The 12,036-nt window shown below is 33.4% G+C and overlaps 1 protein-coding gene across 1 annotated transcript in view; it reads right to left on the reverse strand.

Annotated features, from left to right (window-relative positions):
- Nucleotides 1-219: 219 nt before the first annotated feature.
- postna (periostin, osteoblast specific factor a) overlaps nucleotides 220-12,036 on the reverse strand; it is a 46,067-nt gene continuing 34,250 nt past the window's right edge. The window contains exons 18-26 of the mRNA XM_056466295.1: nucleotides 7,945-8,547; nucleotides 7,782-7,847; nucleotides 6,614-6,706; nucleotides 4,999-5,058; nucleotides 4,853-4,912; nucleotides 4,713-4,772; nucleotides 3,944-4,030; nucleotides 3,820-3,861; nucleotides 220-1,909 (exon numbers count right to left, since the gene is read on the reverse strand). Of these exons, the coding sequence (XP_056322270.1) occupies nucleotides 1,857-1,909; nucleotides 3,820-3,861; nucleotides 3,944-4,030; nucleotides 4,713-4,772; nucleotides 4,853-4,912; nucleotides 4,999-5,058; nucleotides 6,614-6,706; nucleotides 7,782-7,847; nucleotides 7,945-8,547 (1,124 nt within the window). The 3' untranslated portion in view covers nucleotides 220-1,856. The remainder of the gene's footprint in view (nucleotides 1,910-3,819; nucleotides 3,862-3,943; nucleotides 4,031-4,712; nucleotides 4,773-4,852; nucleotides 4,913-4,998; nucleotides 5,059-6,613; nucleotides 6,707-7,781; nucleotides 7,848-7,944; nucleotides 8,548-12,036) is intronic.

Here is a 12,036-nt window from a genome sequence, read left to right on the forward strand (position 1 = left end):
TGAGAAAGACTACTCAATTACAGTAGTTTGAGTATTTGTAATTAGTTACGTTACATCACTGATGGTAAATTAAAGTAAAAATGACTTTCCCTAAAAAATCCATGCAAGACACTTCACTTTTTATACTTTTAATTGACATTACTATGTTTTTACCCCATCAGTTGTACATTAGAGTTTAATGTTACATCTAATGTTGATAAATAATGTTGATTCCATTACTTAAATTGTACGTCATCCTTTATTGTCCACAAGTGGAAATTTATCTTTGGCTTCACTACACAACTACATCAGCAACCACATCACACATATAAAACAAGCAAATACAATCAATATTATCACATAAATCATAATTAACCCTATTCTACTTTTGACACACATTGTTCTTTATTTGAGATTGCCTAAAACGTCTTTTTGATGGCAAAAGCTGAAATTTTATATTGAAGGGATGGAAACAATCTTCAATAATGACTGTTTAATTCTCATTTAAAGAGTTTACACTTAGATATTGCTTGACAACTGTTAGCAGGTTTGGCATGCTGTCCAGGGAGAGAACCCTGAGCTCGAAGATAGGTGAGCCCAGGGCTCCCGCCTGGTCCATACAGCATATGGGGAGTACGAGATCAGGTGGTTCTCGAGAGCTTCGGAAAACGAATATAAGAGAGTAGTTCTAGCTAGGCTACTTATAGTGATTTGGGGTTAATCTGATTGGCTTACTAGTGAATGTAGATGAGTGGCCAGCTGCAGTCAATCATATCACGTGCTCCTCTCGAAATTAGTTTGTGAAACTTCACTAATTCAATTTCCTACATTTTTACTGGGCTTGGATAGGCAGTTTTAAAATGCTTGCAATAGCAACTTGCAAGACTTGACAAGTTTATCGTCCCAATGTGTTTTCAATAAGGTCTGGGGCTTCAGGTTGTCTATATTAAGAAGTAAAAGCTTTACTCCTTACAAACAGCCATCCTACATAATCCTACACACATCCTACATAATCCATACGTCAACATACTGTACATGTTTCCCCTGCAGTGCCAGCTTTATCATTTACTACATTGTCATTTCCCAAATGAACAGCAAACATCATCTTTTTTAATTAGAGTGTGTGTGGAAATTAAGAATGAATCACCTGGTTGGTGAATGTCTATTATCATGAGGTTCATCATTAGCATTATATTTATTAAGTGCTCAATGACAATGACTGATGATGTTGAAGCATACATTTCCCATGATAATCGACTATACTGTGTTATGAATCACATTAAATATTAAACAGCGAAGATTAAAAATCAAAGGCTGCAGTATTTGTTGGTATACAATAGTCACAAGCAGGGTTGTAAGCAGAAACTGATTTATTTTTGCTACATTGAGACTTTGAAATGTATTCAAAATAAAGTATTGTCATAAGAGATGTAATTCTAAAAAGATTTTTTTAACATGTCCATAAAAATGAACTTAGAAACCAGAAACAAACGGAGAAGCTGCATAATTTAAAATAAACACAACAGCCAAAGCTTTGCTGATCCTTAAAGATATAAAAAATGCATTCATGTCTCTGAATGCAAGCACCACAAAATATCACGACAAGCTCAATGACAAGGCTCATACACTATATATATTCAAAGAAACAATATAAACAGCTTAAAAACAAACAAAAAACACCAATGTCTTTTTTTATAACCACCACCATTTCAAGTACCCCTGAAGTGGGGTGTATATGCCACACAAATCCAAGATTTCACTGCACTTTGATAGTAATGTGTAAACATTCGATGCAGATTGTGTATTTTCAGGACAAAAACACACTCTTCTACAACACTGTCATTCACTTAAGCTGGATCTCAGGGTCTCCATTCATCTCACTGTGTGGGTTTGGTGGGATGTCTGACCAGTCTCGCTCTTCGCCTTGATCCTGTGGTTTAATCCGCAGACGTGCACACACACACACACACACACACACACACACACACACACACACGCACACACACGCACACACACACACACTCTTTAGGTACTTGTGCTTATTCTTCAGGTACTAAATTATGTAGACACTGGAACTATTAAAAGATCTATTAATTAAGAGATATATTATCTATTAAAAGATATTAGTAATAATTCATTAGACACAAGAACTTAATTCAGTAGACTACTAACTATTTAGTACTAGGAATACTAGGAACAAATAAACATTCTGATGAGTTACTACATAAGATGAAAAAGCACTTGAGGCCAGTAAGGTAAAGACTTTTACCATTTATATGTAATACTACGTACTGAATTAGCCTTAGACCTAACGAATTACTACAGTAGTAGCTAATAAAAACAAACCCTAATAATGAATATATAATAGTGTGTCATTCATAAAAAGTACAACCGATTTATTAAGTATAATTTTGTAATAAATAAGATATCTTAGATAATGATTATGTATAAGTATCTATTAAACTAACTAGTAAGTACTAACCTCATCTATTAAGTATTAGTGTATCATAAGTCATAATAAATAGGTACCATGTAGTGAATTATTATTAGTATCTATTTAATAGGATCTAGTCAATTATTCATTCATTCATTCATTTATTTTCCTTTGGCTTAGTCCCTGATTTATTAAGGGTCGCCACAGCGGAACGAACCGCCAATCTAGTGAATTAGTAGCTGATATATAAACAAAATTAAATAAAAATAGTATATATTGAAAACATACCAGTGTGTCATTCATAGAAAATACATGTAATACATTATTGTAAATACAATAAATACAATATATATATATATATATAATTATATTTATTTATTATATACATATTTAAAACCCCACCAGTCCAACACCACCCAACCTGCTCCGAGCTGGGATTGAACCAGTGACTCAAGTCGGTTGCTCTAATAAGGAGGCTAAAGACCATGGCTCTAGCGTCTGTCTCAAGAGCATCTTTTCAGGTTCAGAAGAGTGAGGTTTACCTGTAAAGCACTTCACTACCTGCCCTCTGCTACATATATATAACAATTGTAGTAGTCACAATTGGAATACATTCTAACCAAATTGACAGATTGACCAAATGACAGATGGACATATCAGTTAGGGGTTCCCAAAGTGGGGGTCAGGACCCCCTGAGTGGGGGTGATTTCCAAAAATCTTATGTTATTAAACTACTAGAATTACCATATTTTATCCATAACCTACAGAAGATAAAAATCTTTAATAGTTATTTAATAGTTACATCTATTATTCAATAGTTACATTAGACAATTGAATAATGATTTTAAATGACTGCTGCACTTTTTGTGTTGTCAATATTCTCATGTGGTTATAGTTCCTATTGTGTGTGTGCACCTTTGTGTGCAATGTTTGTATGTTTATAACCACCTTCAGGGATAGTGGGGGTCGCGAGTCACTGGAATTATAATTATTGGGTCACGGGCTAAAAAGTATGGGAACCCTTCATATAAGTCAATGACAAAAAATGTATTTGTTACTAATGATAATACTACAGTAATAGTCAATGAATTAAATGAACTACAAAAATAAAATAACATCATATAAATAAGTACTAACATCTATTGACCAATCCAGTTTCTAAAAGTATTAGTTTATAATAAACTATACAAGTATTTAGTAGATATGTACAAGTATCTTATTAATAAGAGCCAGTGTCTATTTCACAGGCACTAAAGTCTAATGAATGAGAACTAGTATCTATTAAATAACAACTAGTACCTAATGAATAAGTAATGGTATCTTTTACAAGTGTGCTAATACCTTAAGTTTTTAGCACTTGTACCTAAAGAATAAGTACTAGTTGAAAAAGTTTTACCAACATTTACCTTGTGCTTGTCTAATGGCGGCTCGTTTTCGAGAACGTCCATCTGAGGAGAAAATAATAATCAGTTAAAAATGTATTTTCCTAATTTGAATATGAGTTATTCATATTCATATTTAGCCACTAACCCTTGATGATTCTGGTGATTCTCTCTGTTTCTGATTCAAAGAGTTCTGGATTGTCCTTCAAAGATACAATCTTTGAGAAATCGGGTCCTAAAAAATGGCAAACATAATTAAGGATGATTTAATTTGATCAAATTCTTTGTGTTATAGCTATACTATTCAACTGGATAAGTAAATTTGATGGCAAAACTATTGTTAGCTTGACATAGTCAGCTCTGAAAGTTAAATAAGAAGCTATTAAAAGTAAAAAAATACTGATATGTTTTAACAGGTTGCTTACATGCTTAACACTATTCTAACATAAATTAACATGATGCTTGCATGCTTTTTTAGCAAGCTTTTAGAATACTTTTTTGCAAGCTTTAAACAGGTTGCAAGTGTGTTTAAACACTACATAAGCATGAATAAATTTGCACACTGCTTTAATCTGTAGATAGAAATATGTTGACATACATGTTGCTAACATATTTCCAGCATGTTTATCATTTTGCTACCATCAATCAACAAGTTATGAGCCCATTCTTATGTTTTGAACTCATCTTTAAGTGTTTTGCTGTCCCCTCTGTCTCCTTGTTTCTTTATAAACACTGTTTGTTCTCCCTTTACTCCCTTGTTAACTTGTGTATATACACCCCTGTGTTTCAGTTGTTTGGTGCAAGGCATTGTTGGTTGTTTATGCTCCTGTTATTGCTCTGTTTTGGATTATTAAACCTTTTTCAATAATGACTGATATCAATAAATTGAATATCAAATATGTGCAGTCACTTCTTACCTTCAATGATCTGCGGTTCTGGTTTAATTACTCTAGTAAAAGTCGTTTCCACTGGTGCACCTTTAAAGACCAGATGAAATTTTGTTTTTACTTTAAACAATTAACCTTATCATATCCTCATTATGTGTACTGCATCTCACCATCGACAATCTGAGGCTTTTTCTTGATGACTCTGGTATAGGTGGTGATCCCTGGTTCACCTTATACAAAAACAGAAGTCAATGAAGCAAACATCTGAGCATGACTGAACCCACGTTATATCAACAACTGATTTATTAGGCCTTACTTTCAACAACCCGAGGCTCTGGTTTTAATACTCTAGTTATAGTTGTGATCCCTGGTCCACCTTTAAGAAACAAGGAGACATGAGAACAATGGATGAACAAACCTTTGGGCATAAAAAACCCAGACCTGAGCCAAGTCGGTGAGTAATAGTCAATCATGAAGACCTTAATCTCAGTTTAACTGTACAGCTTAAAACCGTAGCTAAATCATAAGTGTAATCTTGCCAAAAAATGAATCAAAACCATGAGGTAGGAACTTTAATCAAAAACATCTGGAGTCGAGCCATGTGAAAACCAACGGAGCTTCATTCTATTACGTAACTAGATATTGTAATGCATGGGCAAAAAATAAGACAGACAAACAAACATTAAACATTACTAAACAAGGATGAATCACCCACTTCACAGCTGCTCTCGATAAAAACGTCAAGCTATTTAGGTAGCTACAAAAGACTCTCGCAGATCCCAAGCCTTTCAAAATCATAAATCAAATTATTGTTTGGATCAATAGCATTATTAAAAAAACAATACGGGAAAGAACATGATCATTGCATATGCCAAGGATTATGGGTAAAAAGAGCATTTGGCAAGAGAGAAAGATATATGTGGAAAAATGTAACATTAAATTTCAAGTCTTTATTTCTAATTAGTTAATCTAAATTTAAAGTTAATGAAAAAAATATTAGATGAAAAAATAAAACAAAAAAGAATACTGAATTATAACCATGGCACCTATTTAAAAATAAAAATCAACCCAGCCTCATTCTTAAAACGTACCACTATATATATTTCCGGAGAGTACCAAACATGTCCCTGGAGCTACTTTTTTTTGCAGTTTTTGCGAATCCACCAGAGCCCGCTGTTTACGCTTTTTGAGATCTCAAATTTCATTTGCGAGTGCCTTTTGCTCCTGCTGTTCCAGCAGAGGGCGCTGCCGACTGACTGATCAACTGACCCACCCTCCTCCTTACCTAAACCCAACCAATAGTCTTTTCAAAAGCACTGATTAACCCGCACACCCACTTCCCCACACCCAACCGAGTTTTAAAAAGCTGTCCAGAAAAAGAAAAGCCCTCTCCTGTTTTTACCATGTTTTCAGATTTTACCTCATTCTCACCCTGTTATTTACTTGTATTTTATTTTTTGGGTTCTGTTTTTTTCTTACTCACTTTCTGAAACCGTTCTTCGCTGGACTCAAACCCTGTCGTGGTGGTCAACTTATCTCCGTGTCTCAAGTTCGCCACCGTACATGGTAACAGGTAACAGGTAACAAACTGGTAACAAAGCAGTCCATACGGAGATAAGCGGTCAGCTAGTAAGCGCGAAAAGAAACGTTGTCATACCGCCCCATCGTGTTCGTTTTAAAGTCGAAATGCAGCCATACTGGCTACTTAATTCTCCAGTTATGTATATAGGGCTACATTTTTAGAATGAGCCAATGTTGCAACCAATGACAGCTCTAAAATAAAAAAAAATAAAAATTTAATTAAACAAACAAACACACACAAAATCCCTAAAATAGTCAATCATAAATAAAAACTGAAAATATTTAAATAAAAAGACCTGGATATGGGCATTTATTATTTAAATTGTTAACCATCATTCTTTTAGACCAACCTCCCTGAGCGATGGCATCTGTTATTTGCTTGATGTCTTCTTCTTGCAGGATGTGTACCTCACCATTCTGAAACCTCTGCACATTGCTTATGTCTACAATATATAAACATGAGATTTGACATGGAACAACTGTCTAAAACGTCATGCACTTTGGTGAAAATTACAGAAACGGTCTAAACAACACAAAGTCAAAAACTGTGGTCAATGGTTTTAATGATATTCTAGTAAAGGTCTACTGTGACTTTGAGAATCAAGAAACATACACAGACAAAACTAAATGAATACCTCTGGCTCCTAACAATACATCACAGTCTTATGAATCTATTATCGTTACCATTAATCCACAGACCAATCATTTCGCTTCATAATGCATTGTAAGGAGTTGTTGGAATTCATTTTGTTTTGCTTATATATGTTTTTTAGACTCTCAATGTGCTGGTAGATGTTGACTTGCATTATAAATCACCAAGGACCACAATTTCACCTAAAAATCTTTAATGTTCTAGTCCAGGGGTGCTCAACAATGTTCCTGGAGATCTACCTTCTGCATATTTCAGTTGCAACCCATATCAAACACACCTGCCTGTAATTATCAAGTGCTGTTCAGGTCCTAATTAATTGGTTCAGGTGTGTTTGATCAGGTTTGGAGCTGAAAGCTTCGGTCTCACTGCACTTTTCTCCCCATAGACTTCCATTCATACGCGAATGCGTCAGACCAGAAACGTAAGCTCGTGCGACAAGTTTCACAGTTCGATGCAGTGCAAAATTCAAGCTTGGTGAACTCTGACCTGCCAATTCGCATCACGTGACTGCGTAAGACCAATCGAAGATCAAAACATGACCTCTCTGTACAGAAATTTTAAATATGGACCAATGGCTGTTTAATTCCTTCCCTTCTAACAGCATGGTACTACAGAATTTCGCTTGCTCAAACTTGAGTGTAACCGCAGTAAAACTCTGTAGGAAGGTAGATCTCCAGGAACAGGGTTGAGCACCACTGTTCTATTCAATACAAAAGTATAGCCCTTGTATGGCCTGGGGATGAGTAAATGAGATTTAAGTTTTCATTTTTAGGGTGAACCCTCGCTTTAACAACCTGGTCACGTAGACCAGGAAGCACTTGGTAATGTTGAACTACACATCCATATCAAGCTTAAAATTAAATTACCATCACCCACGATTCCCTTGATTTCTCCCTCAGCATCAATTTCACCATCAGATGAGGCACTGTGAGCTGAAAAAAAAGAGGGAATGAAAACAAAAAGATAAAAATGTTATAAGAAAACAGTGGTTTGTTATTTTAAAATGAATTATTGGAAGCTTGGACATACATTCAATAAGCCTGGTGACCTTTGTAACAGATGGCTTTCCTTCAACCACTCTTGTAACTTTGGTAAAACTTGGATCTCCCTCAACAACTCTTGTAACTTTGGTTAGACTTGGATCTCCAACAACTCGTGTAACTTTGGTGAAACTTGGATCTCCTTCAACAACTCGTGTAACTTTGGTGAAACTTGGATCTCCAACAACTCGTGTAACTTTGGTGAAACTTGGATCTCCTTCAACAACTCTCATTACTTTTGTAAAACGTGGATCTCCTTCAACAACTCTTGTAACTTTGGTAAGACTTGAATCTCCAACAACTCTTGTTACTTTTGTAAAACTGGGATCTCCTTCAATGACTCGTGTAACTTTGGTAACTCCTGGCTGTCCTTCAACAACTTGTGTAACTTTAGTAACACTTGGATCTCCTTCAATGACTCGTGTAACTTTGGTAACTCCTGGCTGTCCTTCAACAACTCGTGTAACTTTGGTAACACTTGGATCTCCTTCAATGACTCGTGTAACTTTGGTAACTCCTGGCTGTCCTTCAATGACTCTCGTTACTTTGATTGGTTCTCCAATAACAGTCCTTTCAACTGTAGTCCCAGGACCTGTAGAAAAGGTACATATCCTGTTAGGTATGATGTCAAAATATACTAACCATGACATTTATGACAATCTTTAATCAACATTTATCCTTCCTGGCATAAAGGACTGTCATTTTAACTAACAACACATTGATTAAGTTAAAGTTAGCTTTGCCTCCAAATGTCCATTGGTCTCATATCCAACTGTGCATTGTCCAATTTCTCCACAGTGGTTTCAGTGATTTGAAGTAAATGATCAAAGATGAGAATGGGACACAGTCATTAAAAGTCACTGGCGCTGTCAGAGCTGTTAATCAACACCAGGTTGAACTTTCTCAGCGGGGATCACGTTTCATGCTACTGCTGGATTCATAAAACATAAATTAGTACATTCGGCCAAAGATGAGCTAAGTGTACTTGTGGACCAAGAGTTTTTGAATGGAAGTAGTATTTTATGACTGAATTCAAGCCGATTAAGTGTATATATAAAACAATTGTAAAAGTGTGAATAACAGAAAATAACCTAGACAGGTAGATAACTGCGATAAAATCATTATACTTATTTCATAAGTAGTAATAATGAAACCATAATTAAAAACTAACATAGGCTCATTCTGAAAATGTAGCCCTATATACATTTCTGGAGATTATGATTTATGTAGCCAGAAGTACGTATGCTGCGTTGAATTTTTTAAATGAACGCTATGGGGCTGTATGACGCCGTTCCTTTTCACGCTTACCAGCAGAGCGTTTATCTCCATATGGACTTTCAAAACAAAAACTGCCAAAAAAAAAAAAAAAAAAAAAAACTGGACGTATTTGACAGTCTCCAGAAATGTATATAGAGGTACGTTTTCAGAATGAGCCTGGGTTGATAAAAACCCTTTCTAATTAGCATATGAGTATTATTAGAGCATATTTAATGTTATTTAAGTAAAATGTTAGATTATAGATTATATTATAGATTATATTTTAATATTTTAGATTATAGATTATATTATAGATTATATTTTAATATTTTTGCTGTCTTTAATACTTTCACTAAATTAAATAATATTAATCAGATTAATATGTTTTACATTTTTTATGGGTTAATCTTTTTGCATTGAAAATAAATTTTGCATTTATTTTAAATTGAGATGCACACATACATATTAACTATTCATAATTTAAAACATTTAATAAATAATTAACCTACTTACTTTCACAATATAATTTTCATTAATTTTCATTTGAGAAAACAGTAATATGAGGCTCACAGTATTTCATTTCAGTGTACTAAACTCCTATTATTCACATGTGCTTAGGTATATCCAGATTTTCGTTCTGTGGTACCTTTAAATTTCATCATAAAAATACTCTAATTGACTTGTATTAGTTAAAACATTAAAAGAGGCACATCCAAAAGATTTTAAACCGGTGCCACATCAAGAATATTTCAGCAAAAATTACAAAAAAAGATCTGCACGTTGTTATTTTTATCTTTTATAGAAAATATTAAAACTAGCAATGTTTGAGTCACAGACCTCCATCAGGCTTTTTGTATTAGTCCCATCATTTTCAATGTGAAAACAGTGTCATTAAAAAGGTCTTTCATGGGAAAACTATGTCCATCATTTATTTACTAATAAATAATAATCCTGCTATGGAAATGGATCTCCTACAGCATTGAAAAGGAATCTTAATTAAGCATGTGCAAATTAAACAAAATAAAATAATAAAAAATGTTATATTGCAAATACTGTTGCAGTGTGCCGCTTTTTGTTTGCTTATTACTTTATCTCCTACAGCATTACCCTTAGATATGTTTTGGAAAGTAGATATTAAACCAGTATTCAGAGGATTCAGAGACTTATGACAGAAAAGTTACATATGTAATAAGTTTGGACTCATAACTCATATTAATAAAATTCTGGAACCGTTCCTTTTTTTTCAATAAGATATGTAGGTTTGAGATCCACTGCTGAGTTGTAACTCTCAATCTCAAACCCTGCTGTTACCAAAGCTTTCATGAGTTTTCACTCACAAAGTATACATTTTAAGCCAAGTTTCCAATAACATCAATTTACAGAAATGTACTTTTAATTTAACGGTGCTGAACTTTCTTCTACGGGTAGATCTCCTGCCATGGTCTGAGGCAAAATCCTCTAATGGCTCTTTATCTTTCTATCTGTCCAGCAACTGCTAGAGGAGATGCCAGTGTTTGGTGCCGGCCAACAAAACTACATATGCCCGCTCTTCTCTAGGGCTTTTACTCAAAACTGCAGCTGAGGCAAAGTTCAGGCTTTTTTGTTATATTGGATATATTATATTGGCTAACGATTTAGTAAATACATAATTGTACAAATAACTAAGAGTGCTTCTAGGAATAACTGAATGGCAGAGAAAACCCTGAGGAACACAGTATTGTAATTAAGCTCAATAAATGCGGATTATTTAGAAAGGAATTGGCATTATAAGGTCTAAAATTTAATTATTATACAAAATTATGTGCAATAACTTACTCAATAAATAAATTAAATGCTTATGGATATAGAAACAGAGTGGAAACAGTTGTCATTCAAAGGTATAAAATAAAATAAAATAAAATAAAATAAAATAAAATAAAATAAAATAAAATAAAATAAAATAAAATAAAATAAAATAAACAGTGGTATTCGGAGGTGAAATAAAATAAAATAAAATAAACAGTGGTATTCGGAGGTGAAATAAATAATAAAATAAAATAAACAGTGGTATTCGGAGGTGAAATAAAATAAAATAAACAGTGGTATTCGGAGGGGAAATAAAATAAAATAAAATAAACAGTGGTATTCGGAGGTGAAATAAAATAAAATAAACAGTGGTATTCGGAGGGGAAATAAAATAAAATAAAATAAAATAAAATAAACAGTGGTATTCGGAGGTGAAATAAAATAAAAGAAACAGTGGTATTCGGAGGTGAAATAAAATAAAATAAAATAAACAGTGGTATTCGGCGGTGAAATAAAATAAAATAAAATAAACAGTGGTATTCGGAGGTGAAACAAAATAAAATAAAATAAAATAAACAGTGGTATTCGGAGGGGAAATAAAATAAAATAAAATAAACAGTGGTATTCGGAGGGGAAATAAAATAAAATAAACAGTGGTATTCGGAGGGGAAATAAAATAAAATAAAATAAACAGTGGTATTCGGAGGTGAAATAAAATGAAATAAAATAAAATAAACAGTGGTATTCGGAGGTGAAATAAAATAAAATAAAATAAACAGTGGTATTCGGAGGTGAAATAAAATAAAATAAAATAAACAGTGGTATTCGGAGGTGAAATAAAATAAAATAAAATAAAATAAAATAAAATAAAATAAAATAAACAGTGGTATTCGGAGGTGAAATAAAATAAAATAAACAGTGGTATTCGGAGGTGAAATAAAATAAAATAAAATAAAATAAACAGTGGTATTCGGAGGTGAAATAAAATAAAATAAAATAAAATAAAATAAAATAAAATAAAATAAACAGTGGTATTCGG

Source organism: Danio aesculapii, chromosome 10 (assembly GCF_903798145.1).
Source record: "Danio aesculapii chromosome 10, fDanAes4.1, whole genome shotgun sequence".
In the NCBI taxonomy this organism is placed as follows: Eukaryota; Metazoa; Chordata; class Actinopteri; order Cypriniformes; family Danionidae; genus Danio; species Danio aesculapii.